At 39.9% G+C, this 13,444-nt stretch overlaps 2 protein-coding genes across 19 annotated transcripts in view; both read left to right on the top strand.

Moving 5' to 3' along the window:
* LOC110972485 (zinc finger protein OZF-like) overlaps positions 1-13,444 on the top strand; it is a 657,596-nt gene that overhangs the window by 485,663 nt on the left and 158,489 nt on the right. The window lies entirely within an intron of this gene.
* LOC110961818 (dehydrogenase/reductase SDR family member on chromosome X-like) overlaps positions 10,272-13,444 on the top strand; it is a 37,814-nt gene continuing 34,641 nt past the window's right edge. The window contains exon 1 of one of the 2 annotated variants that reach the window (XM_051943056.1): positions 10,272-12,100. In XM_051943056.1, the coding sequence (XP_051799016.1) occupies positions 12,009-12,100 (92 nt within the window). In that variant the 5' untranslated portion in view covers positions 10,272-12,008. The remainder of the gene's footprint in view (positions 12,101-13,444) is intronic. The other variant, XM_051943055.1, reaches the window with a different exon arrangement.

The following is a 13,444-nucleotide window of genomic DNA, read 5'->3' on the forward strand; positions in this document are numbered from 1 at the left end:
AATGTCTCTGATCTAGAGTGTTCGAAACAAGCATTGGTAGATTTTGGCTTCAGATTGTGACACCTTGAGAGGATTTAATGTTAATTTAGTTGCAGTTTTTAATGGACCTCCAATGTGTTTTCAGCAATGAAAATTTCATGTATCCATCTCCAGGGCTCAGAGATACTGTAAAATATAACATGAATTCAAAAGTTCAATTCTAAACCCACCCCTTTGCACTTTGAGGGCCTGTAATTGTGAAAATATTAATCGCATAAAGATAAGATTTCACATGGCTCCATTAAATATGTTGAAGTTATTGTACAAATCTCTTTCTGAGAGAGTCAGGTGGGAGCTTTTCTTGTAGATTTGTTTGTTTTAATACGGAATGATTACATATTTCCCTTCAACTTAATTTTTGTTGTCAATTTGATGCCAGAAAATGCCAATTGTGCAGAATACAGCTCACACGGGGTCTTTGTTTAATAGTAAGGATTATATCAAATAAAGGTGAGGTTGGTCTGTATTTCACAGTTAATCGGTTTAGACAGACCGTAGGATTGGTTGAAGTGGATTATCTGCTGGACTTCTGCCCACCAAGCTTCTCTCTAATCTCCATCATCTCCAGCTGGGAACGAGAGAGAAGAGGGAGCAGAAGCCGTCAGGAAGATTCATGAAGAGAACAGCAAAGGAAAAGGTAAACATTCACCCTAAATGCATTTTAGTAGCCGGAAACAGAAGCTGCTGTTCAGTATTTTGGTCTAAAATGAGCTTTCAAATGAAAAGCTGCTCCTCTAGTGTTGAAAACAGACTCCAGACTGTTAATTTTTTACATCAGTTACTTTGATTCGCCTCATTTTTAAGATAAAATAAGCCTCAGTTAGTTTATCATTTATATCATTTATTTATTTAGAATTTTTGGGGAAATTTGCAGTGTTATAGCAGCCAAGATAGTGCAAACCTCTATGGACGGTAGTATAAAAATAAACCAAAAACATACATAAGTACTACTTCTGGAATTAACTGTACTGCACAGATCCTTTCATGAATAGAAATACTGAGAGAAGTCTTAATACTGCACAGATTATTATCTATATTGCACTTTGAAGTCGCACCAGAAATTCTTCACTGCACCTTTTGGGGCTTTTTAAAATTATTTTAAACAGAATAAAAGTGCAGGTAAGTGTTGTGTTCTTTAAATAATGTTGATCTGGGACCTAAAAGATAACTTTCTTTGGTTATATCATAAGCAGTCATATATTTTATTATGTCAGATTTCTAATCACTTTAGTTTGTTTCTTGATGCTGCAGAAAGACACCAAAAATTCCTCTCTGCAGGAAAAACCTGTGAGAAAAAGCACTGATTGGACTTTCTATGTAGCCGTCGTGTTTTTCTGTCATTTGCAACCATTTTTACCCTCCTTTTAGAGACCTCTCAGTTACTATAAAAGTAGAATGTTGCTACAGCGTGCGAGTTTTATTTGATTTAATAAGGTGTTTGAGCCGTTGGCGAAGAAACACCACAAGCAGTGGCAAGGGACTCATTAACTAGACCCTCCAGAGAAACGCGGGCTAAAATCCTTGATTCCGCGGGCTAAAATCCTTGATTATGCGAATAAATATGCGGGGTTTTTATGCCATTTTATGCGGGGAAATTGCGGAAAGTTGCAAAGTATGCGAATAGTTGTGATATATGCAAAAAGATGCAAAATATGTAAGAATTGGGGGAAAAAAAGGTGATTCTTCTCCTACATCCTGTTACTAGGACACACGCATCCCTTACTGAGGTTAAAACACTTGCGGGGCATGCGTGGGTTTTCTCCGGGTACTCTGGCTTCTTCCCACAGTCCAAAAATATACTGAGGTTAATTGATTACTCTAAATCAGTGGTCGGCAATTGGCGGCCCGCGGGCCAAACGCATGCACAGGGAGAACATGCAAAATCCATGCAGAAAGATCCCGGGCTTTTATCCCTTCAAATTATTGAAATAATTGGCTTTACTGCCATTATCTGCTTCTCTAACATATATTAGTGTGTGTGTGTGTTTACAGTGTTTGCAAAATACCTGTCTACAGTCGAGCTTAATATCAGAATATTCTATTACTGTTAATCCCGCTATGAATATTAAAATACGCCGAACCATTTGTCCTTTATCACATAGCTACATGTATGACGTTTGCAGCAAAAAATAAAAACGTGTGAAAATCAGTTTAATATTCAGAGTTAAGATGGATTAAATGCGCTGTCAAACAGCGCTGAGTGGAGCGGCTGACCGGACCAAGAGGGCGGCCGTATTTCTCGCTGCGCAGCACCCCGAGCGGCGTCTACTCTGTTGCGCGAGCAAAGCACATTGGGAAATGGATACCAATAATAGCTAAATTAGAGTTATTATTTCGTTTTGGTTTTCCTGTTTATTATTTGTTCTGTTTTGGGTTGGACAACGGAAATCAAACACCAATCCCTCAATTTTTGGTCATACAAAAAAACAGGAAAACGAAATATCAAGTGGTTATTTTGTTTTTCGTTTGCCAGGTTGAATGGAATACTGGAATGATCGGATGATACACGGACCAGTTGAGCATAACTCCGCTGCACCAGACACCGGGATGGATAATACAGCACATGTCCATTCGGGTAAAATTGTTGATTATATTCCTTTTACTTGTAAATTCTGAGATTCTCTTCTTTTCCTTTTGTGTTTACTTTATGAGGAGCGTTTGACATATGATCGATTTGCTCACTGTCCTCTAGTTTAGTTTAAAGTTTGTAGCTTGTTTAGCTCATATCAAACGTAATGTAGATGTACATAGTGTTCGCCAGTCTAGCCTTTTTTAACCCTTACCTCAGGTTAAATCTGGTCCAGCTCTCCGTTTAAAGGGTTAGATTCTATCTGCCTATTAGTATTCCACCTAACAGGTTTCAGCAGAATAATTAAGCTGGAGTCGAGAGACACTCGACCAGGTTCTGACTGCCTTGCATCCGAACGTCTCACCCCTCTTATCTGATAAATGCTATCCCACTAAGCAGCCTTTCGAAGTAGTAGAATTGATCTATCAATCACGTTTGTTATCGGTCAGCTTCTCTCTAAGGACTTGCATGCACTTGGTGCTATTCCTGGGTTCGTTTTAGAGGTTTGGAAAGAACTAACCTCAGGGGTAATGTTTAAACACTCTCAATTTGGACTAAGTAACCTTTAAGAACCATTGGATTGAATGCACACAATCAACTTAACTTTTTACCACTATGCAGATTTTTAGTGGTTTATAATAATTTCATTAGGCTTCTCTTTAAATGCAATAAAGCATTTTATTAAGCAAGTTTAGCAAGGGCACAGCATCAATTCATGATTAAACAATTAATTATTTCTGAATAAAAATTATACTAGAGTAACTAAACTGAGCGTACCTGACAATCTTCTCTAATTAGTAAATTTAGGAGAGAGAGCGAACAGCGTGGCCACTACCGTATCACTCGATCTTGACTTGCGTCTGGGCAAAGTCTTCAGTTGTCCAGTAGACTCGGTACGATGTCTTCTTTGAGGACAAAAAGATCTCTTCCCTCAGCAGGGGGAGCGGAGGAATCCCGTAAGCCAATCGTGGTCTGGCAGTTATCTTTGGAATCGGCTGGAACGTTAGTGCTTACGCCCTAGCTGTCTTCTCTGTGGGATGGTGGTGATGGAGAACCCTCGTCTGTTCAGGCTATGGTGGGTCACTGGGTCTCCCAGCCCCGGGGAGGGGAACAGCCCAGTGCTGTTGCCTCCTTTGCCTCTTCGGGTGTAGTCGGTTCTTCCCTCTATTGGTTTCTTCTGGATAACTGCAGAACCTCTTAGGACTCTCCGTTTGGCAGAGTGTGGTCCTCGCTTGTTGAACAAAGTCAGAAAAAGACTTTGCTTCCAACGATGTCCTCAGCGATCTCTGGAGCCTAAGTCCCGCGTAGTCTTCCCGTCTCTAGGGCAATAGAGGAAGGTGAAGATTCTTCAGAACTCCGGCCAAGTTCCCTTTGCAGCTCCGGCGAACATCTCCCGTATAATGTCTCTGCGCTCCCATTTTTATACTCTCTCCTTACACACAAAACTGGCTAGGTACGCCCCTGGCTCCGTCTAACTTATGCAATCAACTGGCTGTCACATACAGCAGTAATACAGAAGTCATGTTGTTACAGCAAATACACAGTGTCCACATTCTGTTTAACACACACACATTTCAACAGATCCTTCTGGGTTTTCCCAAACTTCCCCTTTTTCTGAGGAGGTTGCTGTGTCACTGTGGCTGCCGAGTCATGGTGATTGTTGTTTTCTGCACTTCTGCTTTTTTAAGGCTACACACACAGAGCCTTTCAGGCCTGTTCACACATACAGAACCTAAACAAGGATTACTTTACACAGAATCACTTCTTAAATCATTCTTCTTTATCTTAAACATAATAAATCATCTATATCATCAAATCAAATCAACATTCTAGAATATATGTACTGCAGCAAGCATAATCATGTGGTTAACTTATAATGTTTCTTTATTTGTCTGCTTCAAAACCTTTGTTACCTTAGGGCCATAATGAGCCTGAGTCCTTTCTGAGACCTCAACTTCTGCATCTTACTTGACAATAGACACACGGTATAATAGACCTAGAATGCTGGTACTGTATTAAATTTTATTACTGTTTACAAACACAGGAAATGATAGTGCTACTTGAGGTTAAATGTAAGGACTAACATTAAATGTACCAGCTTAAGTTCATTTATTTAAATTTATTAATTAGTTATGTGTTCTTGTTTTTTTTCCTGTGTTTTTGCATTTCATATACCAAAAGTTGTAATTTTTATGTTGTCTTTTCTAGCACCAAACACAACGGAAATGGCAGTAGAGATGGAACCACAACCAATCAATGAAGAGCAGCAAGATTGTAGAATGTGTTCACAAAGGTTACATGAAATCGCACGTCTTCAGGAGGAGAATAGCAGATTGAAAGCAGAATTGTCAAAAAAAAAAAAAACTGGATGAAGAGTTTTTAAAGGAAAATAACTCTAAAGTAAAGTTCTATACAGGGCTTCCATCTTTTGCTCTTTTAATGGTAGTTCTAATCCAGATTCGCTCCAGCTTACCAAATACAGATCAAAAGATGTCCTACTTTCAAATGCTCTTGATGACTCTCATGCGTTTAAGACTGAATCTGCCTCTTGATCATATTGCACACCTTTTTGATGTTAGCCGGACAACTGTATCCACCTTGTTTACCAACACTGCAAGTGTCCTATATGCTCACCTAAGCCCTTTGGTTTACTGGCCAAAGAGGCATTGCATACAGGCTAGCATGCCACATCAGTATGTTGAAGTGTTTGGGGACCGTGTCACAGTTATCATAGACTGTTTTGAACTTTTTATGGAGAAGGCACAAAATCTCCGTGCTAAAGCAGAAACATACTCTACCTACAAAAGTAGACACACAATGAAATTTCTAATTGGCATCACACCGCAAGGGACCATCTCTTTCATTTCTAAAGGATGGGGAGGGCGTTCCAGTGACAAACGCATTGCTGAGAACTGTGGCTTTCTACAGAAGCTGTCACCTGGAGACATTGTACTGGCAGACCGGGGATTTGATATTAAGGAAAGCGTTGCTCTAATGGGTGCCTCTTTGAAAATTCCCGCTTTTACGAGGGGCCGTAGCCAGCTTGAGGCAAAAGATGTAGAGGAGACACGAAAACTGGCCCATGTTGGATGCCTGCGATCTCAGTACACTATATTTAATGACACCATACATGTGGGCTTCGTTGTGCCCTGTGAAGGTGAAGACATGATTTTACTTGATAAGATAGTGGCTGTGTCATGTGCACTCACTAATATGTGCCCAAGTGTTGTGTTGACACGATGAACTTTGGTGAATATGAAATACCCCTTCATGATATGTGATATGTTCAAAGAGCTGCAAATAAAACAATGAAATTACTTACGTCTCTTTATTTGTAAGATGCAAAGATCAAACCGTGAAAAGAATGAGTGTGAAAATGCTAAGAAAGTGCTGAGTGCTCAAAAGACAACCTGTTTCAAACCTCAATCAATTCAAAAAGCATGCAAAAGTAGACAGGGTAACAACAATGCAAATATGGATCAGAACCAGTGGAAAAATGCTTAAGCACACTGACTAAACATACTGTATGTCATATGTCTTATAACTAGAGCGTTATTCATTGCTTGACTTTTGTTTTTCTTTTGATTTTGGGTGCAGGATCTGCAGAAGGCTTAACTTCATTAGTGTTGGGCATTGGATCAGTGTGATGTGCTACGAGCTCTGGCAGAACAACCTTATAAAAAAAGTCCTGAGCCACAGGCAAAAGTGTACCCCACATGTTTACATCTGGCAAGACACGTGTGATGATGCTGGCTGAGTTTGTCCACACAACAAAGTCACAGAAATGTGACTTTGTAACGAAGATCTGTGTTTGGACTTGCTTGTAATACATGTGATTCTGTTTCAACTCAAGTTTGCCATCAGTCAACTGCAAACAAAACTTCTTGTCTTCGCAGGCTTGTTGAAAGTTGTGGTCACGGTGTGTATACGGACACTTAATTTCCATGCAGCCTTTTCCGCAGCACTCACAGTAAACAAGAGCATCTGGAGTGGCACCCAGTTCAGGAAATGTCGGGTTGATTATCAAACCGCAATTCTCCACTTTAAGATCCTTGTGCTGCAGCTTGCTCCGTGAGATGTACCATTCCCTAGCAATGTCTTCATTTTCTCTTCCCCATTTGATTGGCTCTGGATCAGAATTTTGGAACAAATGTGGCTTATTTTGTGGATAGCAGACTTTCTTTACCGTTGATAAAGCTGGTTTTACAATGGAGGTGGAAACAACAGCATGCATGTTTGATGCAGTGATCCTTCCTGCTCGTGCTGTGTGCCAAAAATCTGATTTGTGCTGCTCCCTTGTTTCCTCTTCTAGTGCTTCTGCCTCTGCGTCTGACACAGCAACACAAGGTTTTAAATGTTCACAGTGCTCAAGAAGAACAGAAAGTTCACATCCCCTCTTCTGTGGGTCATAGAGGCATAGAAGAGATTTTGGGAGGAGACGAGGCTGGATAGGGTCTGCATATAAGTGGCAAAATTCCTCCATAACAGAGCAAAGTCCTGACCTGTGTGCATGCATAAGATCTGAGAGGGGTTTTAAGTTTGCCAGTGTGTTCTGTTGTATTGGTTGGCCACCAATGCAAGTCAGGATGCTGGGTCTCTTACTCTGCCATTCACTGATGGACTGGTCTAGTGCCCTTTTCCTTGACGCACTGGTGGAGTAGTCAATTTTGTAGCCTGGAACACCTTGGACTTTGTTCACATTTGATGGCATAATCCAATAAGCCTGCACATCCGTGGGTGTGACATTCCCTCGCAGACGCACTGCAGTGTCAATTTTGTACAGGAGGGCAGCAACATGTACACACTTTTCAGCCACGCCAGCCATACATGTACAATGGGCACTCTCCACTTCTCCAGTTGATTTGAGGATCACCCAGGGCTGAAGTGGCTTTTGGCTGAGGCGCATGGAGTGATTCACCTGAAAAGATCAATGAAGAAAACAAGTTTAGAGAAGTGGACATCAAAAGTTTTGTCTTTAAAATCCCACCATGTCAAATTGTGGTTAAAAGTAAAATTAATAGTGTCCCATCTATATTTAAACCAGACACACACAAACTCAACTTGAATGCTTCTCTAAAGCAAAGGAAGATACAAATTTCTACAGTGCCATTACAGCTAGAATTTAGGAGTAGGGAGGACGACATTCAAATTGCTTCATTATGCACTTGGACAAAATAATTGCGACTAACAATATTTTCAACATATATTTACACACGTGGACAAAATTGTTGGTACCCCTCAGGGAAAAACCCACAATTCTCACTGAAATCACTTGAAACTCACAAAAGTAACAATAAATAAAAATTTATTGAAAATTAAATAATCAAAAACAGCCATTACTTTTGAATTGTTGATTAACATAATTATTTAAAAAAACAAACTCATGAAACAGGCCTGGACAAAAATGATGGTACCTCTATAAAAGATTGAAAACTATTTGACCAGAGTGACATGATTAACTCAGGTGTGTCATTTAATTGACATCACAGGTGTTTCCAAACTCATAATCAGTCAGTCTGCCTATTTAAAGGGAGACAAGTAGTCACCCTGCTGTTTGGTGAAAAGGTGTGTACCACACTGAACATGGACAACAGAAAGCGAAGGAGAGAATTGTCCCAGGACATCCGAAAAAAAAATTATAGACAAACATCTTAAAGGTAAAGGCTATAAGACCATCTCTAAACAGCTTGAAGTTCCTGTGACAACAGTGGCTCATATTATTCAGAAGTTCAAGACCCACGGGACAGTAGCCAACCTCCCTGGACGTGGCCGCAAGAGGAAAATTGATGACAAATTGAACAGACGGATCGTTCGAATTGTATCCAAAGAGCCCAGAGCAACCTCCAAAGAAATTAAAGGTGAACTCCAAGGCCAAGGTACATCAGTGTCAGATCGCACCATTCGTCGTTGTTTGAGTCAAAGTGGACTTCATGGGAGACGACCAAGGAGGACACCACTGCTGAAAAAAACTCATAAAAAGCGAGACTGGAATTTGCAAAAATGCATGTTGACAAGCCACAAAGCTTCTGGGAGAATGTCCTTTGGACAGATGAGACCAAACTGGAGCTTTGTGGTAAGGCACATCAACTCTATGTTCATAGACTCAAAAACCAAGCATACGAAGAAAAGAACACTGTCCCTATGGTGAAACATGGAGGAGGCTCAGTAATGTTTTGGGGCTGCTTTGCTGCATCTGGCACAGGGTGTCTTGAAAGTGTGCAAGGTATGATGAAATCTGAAGACTATCAAGGCATTCTGGAGAGAAATGTGCTGCCTCGTGTCAGAAAGCTTGGTCTCAGTCGCAGGTCATGGGTCTTCCAACAGGACAACAATCCAAAACACACAGCCAAAAACACCCAAGAATGGCTGAGAGAAAAGCGTTGGACTATTCTAAAGTGGCCTTCTATGAGCCCAGATCTGAATCCCATTGAACATATGTGGAAGGAGCTGAAACATGCCATTTGGAGAAGACACCCATCAAACCTGAGACAACTGGAGCTGTTTGCTCATGAGGAGTGGGCCAAAATACCTGTTGACAGCTGCAGAACGCTCATTGACAAATACAGAAATCGTTTAATTGCAGTGATTGCCTCAAAAGGTTGTGCAACAAAATATTAAGTTATGGGTACCATCATTTTTGTCCAGCCCTATTTCATTAGTTTGTTTTTTTAAATAATTATGTTAATCAACAATTCAAAAGTGATGGCTGATTTTGATTATTTAATTTTCAATAAATTTTTATTTATTGTTACTTTTGTGAGTTTCAAGTGATTTCAGTGAGAATTGTGGGTTTTTCCTTCTTTAACTGAGGGGAACCAACAATTTTGTCCACGTGTGTAATTACTTTTTAAGGTGAATAAAGCTTTCTCTTGTATTTTGCTTGGACACATTTAAATTAAAGCTATAAATATCAGCAGTTAGGAATGATAATTTATTATTTGATGCAAGATAAAGCAATGCTAATACATTTGACTTTACAATATTATTTGGTTTATATCACATTTAGAAAAAGCCTACAGTCATTAATGAGTTAGTGGTAAGAGGCTGTTGCTAAAGCTACAGTTGAAGCCTGTGTTTCTCTGCTGTTTCACTCCAAAAAGGACTGGAGGGAAAAGTTTTGTTACAACTTCACACTTGGTCGTCCTGAAAGAGGTCCTCTTCTGCGAAATGCGGCCATTTAACTGCGTTTGCATCTCGCGGCTACAAGCTACTGCTAACTCCCTCTGCATTGATTCTGGTGGCACAATAATAACAAATTCGGATGTAGTATTTGTGTCACCTCTCTGGTGCCATTGTTAGATGTACAATGAATGAAATTGTGACACCTACCTTTGTCCAAACGACAGTCTTATGGTCAACTCTGCACATCTCCAGGTCGTGCACCCATCCATCTGTGAACTGGACTTGCGCTTGCTGCAGGGATTTGAAGTTGCTAAAGACTTCATGCGTGTATGCACTGACGTTTAAAATCATATAATTATAAATGTATGCATGTTGAAAGTTGGGCAATACGCGAACATCTTTGGTCCACACGGAATGCTTGTATGGGTCTAGCCCCTTGACTCCTATCAACTTTTCCTCGTACCTTTTCTTAGCTTTTTGGTCAAGTTTTTCTTTGTATGGGCCTGCAGTGCTCTCCTTTGTCTTAAACATGACTACTAATTTCCATTCAAAAGTTTTTTTTATGTTGTTAAAACAACAAGGATATTAGTTGTCAGCGTTTGTTTAACTACCGCGCGATGCTATGTTTATGTTAGCCGCCTCTCATACCCGTCATGCATTGCGTGTTAGTCACGTGGTCTGACATTCTCTATCGAAAAAGAAAAGCCCCAGACTGTGACTGAAATGGTCTGGTAGCTAACTTGGTGGTTCTTTATTAGCATGTCTGGCCTGTACAGTGTGAAATTTTCTCATCTATCATGTGAGGTCAAGTTCATTCAAGTTCAGTGTCCTACAGTTATTCAATAAATGCTTGTGTTGGCGGCTGTGTGCAAGTCATCCAAGCACAACACAGAGGAGGCAATGTTTTCAGTGTAGACTTTATTGATTTTAATAAATGGATTTTCTGACCATTACATTGAACATAAATCCAGCTTTTCTGCATTGGCACTTGCGGGCCGGGCAAGTAAAATCAAAGCGTAATAACCTATAAATAATGATAACTCCAAATTTTTCCCTTTGTTTTAGTGCAACAGTGAAGTGCATTCTGAACATTTTCACGTTTAATAATCTTAAGTTAAAAAAAAGCTTTGTCATTATACACAGTGTACTTTGAAATTACAGATGACTTTCTCCCTTTGAAACAAGCAAGATAAATGAATCAAGATTACGAATTAAAAAAACAATAGTGGAGTAAAAGACATGAAGAGAAATCTTTGCAAAAATGTGCAACTGACTGCGTATAACAAAAGAACAGAACACTGCAAAAGTGATACAGTGGCAGACAGTGCCAAACATTATGAACAACCTAAAATTTCCAAAGAAAAGTACTTCAACATAAAATTTCAACAATATTATGGCTCAGTTTATCATTTCCACATTGCAACTTACAGATCAGTGTGTCTACAAAAGCACCAAACATTTAGTTACAGGTATCTGGAACTGAACAATGTAGTATTTTACTTTATGATCAGAACAACTGGTCAGTGTCTAGGGAGTATTTAAAATTTACAGCTGTCTTCTCTCTATTTTTCTTTTACCATGGTCCATATGTTTGACATCTCTGATTTAGATGTTCATGAATCATCCTGCAATGTCCTCATTACTTCTGAAACCAGCATGGAAGCTGGGTGAAAGTTAACATCCAGTTTTTCTTTTCTTCTCACAGCTGAGTTTGTCTTTGTGGACCTGACTTCACTAAAATCCGTGCGTCAGTTTGCTCAGACATTCTTAGACAGAGGTCTACCACTCCACATTCTGGTTAACAACGGTAGGTTGCACCAGCGTCACGGTGTAAGGGTCTTTCTAGAACTGAAGGACATTTGGGCTTCAAAATTTTTGAAAATTTAACCTTCTCTTTTACAATTTTCTGCTCCATATGCATCAATAATAAACGATCAAAGTATTGATTGGCTCAGCTTACACTTCAGTGGTACCATTTTTATTCCACATTTATTTGTTGTTTGCTAACCCGTTAAAGTACGCGGCCCGCGGGTGGGCCGTTTTGATATCGGTATACGCTTTTTTTTAAATAGAAGGACACTGCAAACACGATTATACAAACACTATTGTTCTGCCCGCAGATGACAATTCATCATTTCTAGTTAAATAACATACAGTTTAAAAAGCAAGTTAAAAGTATTTCATCAGAATTTTATTGTGAAAGATCAAGTTGGAAGTATTTCATCGGTGTTTTACTGTGAAAGGTTAAAAAGGATCTGCTTTGCATTGTGGGACAGAGATGCTCATATGTACACACGCAGAGAGAAGCAGACACATGGTGACAGCATTCCTCCTGTTACGTTTTTTCCTACACCCGCGAAAGCAATGGCTGTAAGTTTTTCTTCATTGTTTAACGTTCAGGACGGCCATAAGATGCTTGATTTGACTGTTGTTTATTTGTAGAAATGCATTTATTGTGGTTTATTCTGTTTTAATCACGGAAATATATGCTAATGTCTAACTGTGTCAACACGTTTTTTAGCTTGTGAACGAGTACATCAGCATATCGGTGGCTTGCGTGACAATTTGCATAGCATGTTAACATAGCATTTAGTCAGTAGTTTGATGTTTAATGACTGTTTATAGCACTTGCTCGCGGTTTATATTAACCAGGCAACTTTACAACTAAGCTAAAAATGCCTTTTTCTCTTCTCTGTTTGTATATTGCAGTTTCACTCATAAGTTTTCACCTGTCATCCATGAGATGCTAATAAAGGAGCAAGGCGCTCGCTTCCTGGCTCGTGAAAACCGAGTTTGGCTGGCTGTTTAACTGCGTTGACATACAAGTTGTATATAACACGTAGAGAGAACAGTACAACTATACACACATAGAAAGCTGAGTAGGGCTGCAACGATTACTCGAGTAACTCGAGTAACTCGAGTACAAAAAATGCTCGAGGCATTTTCCTCCGCCTCGAATATTCGTTTTAGTAGTGATAGTAGTGAGGTGTGTGGTAAATGCAGCGTGCCGGAACAAAAACAGCACTGTCTGTCTGACCCCGGACCTCTTTGTCCCGCCCCCTATCCTATTGGCCATTAACCCGATGGACAGCACCTCCCTCCAATAGAACTCAGGTAGAGGGTAACAATCTGCACACTGCCAAACCAGTGTAAGAGTATATTTAATTTTAAAGATCAAGTCACGGTGTTTCGCACGGATTATTTTTAGCGTGGCACAATGCTCGTACATCACCCACAAAACGGAATGCGACGGAGGAAGTAGATGTGTTGTTTTGTTTAGTGAGCGGGAAAATGGAAGACGTGAAGGAAAACAGTGACAACGAAAGAGAAGAAACGTGCAGGAGGAAACGAAAGAAAATGTCCAGGGTTTGGGAGCATTTCAAGTTGAAAATACAGGAGAACATCGTGATGTGTGTTCACTGCAAGACCGAGTTGGCGTTCCACAACAGCACGTCTTCAATGCTGCAGCATCTCAAGAGAAGACATCCAATCTACTCAGAGAGCAGACCACACAAGACAAGGTAAAATCAATATGATTAACGTTAACGCATGTTACTAACGTTAATGTAACCTAACGTTAGTTCTGTGGAAGGTTATTACTGTTAATTATGGCTAACGTCAACTGTATAGCTAGTTAATTACGATGGTGGCTAGTAGTTATGCCCCCAAGGCTAATGCTACTTTCACACAGGGTTTGTTTAATCCGAAAAAAGA

This window comes from Acanthochromis polyacanthus, chromosome 22 (genome assembly GCF_021347895.1).
Source record: "Acanthochromis polyacanthus isolate Apoly-LR-REF ecotype Palm Island chromosome 22, KAUST_Apoly_ChrSc, whole genome shotgun sequence".
Taxonomy (NCBI): domain Eukaryota; kingdom Metazoa; phylum Chordata; class Actinopteri; family Pomacentridae; genus Acanthochromis; species Acanthochromis polyacanthus.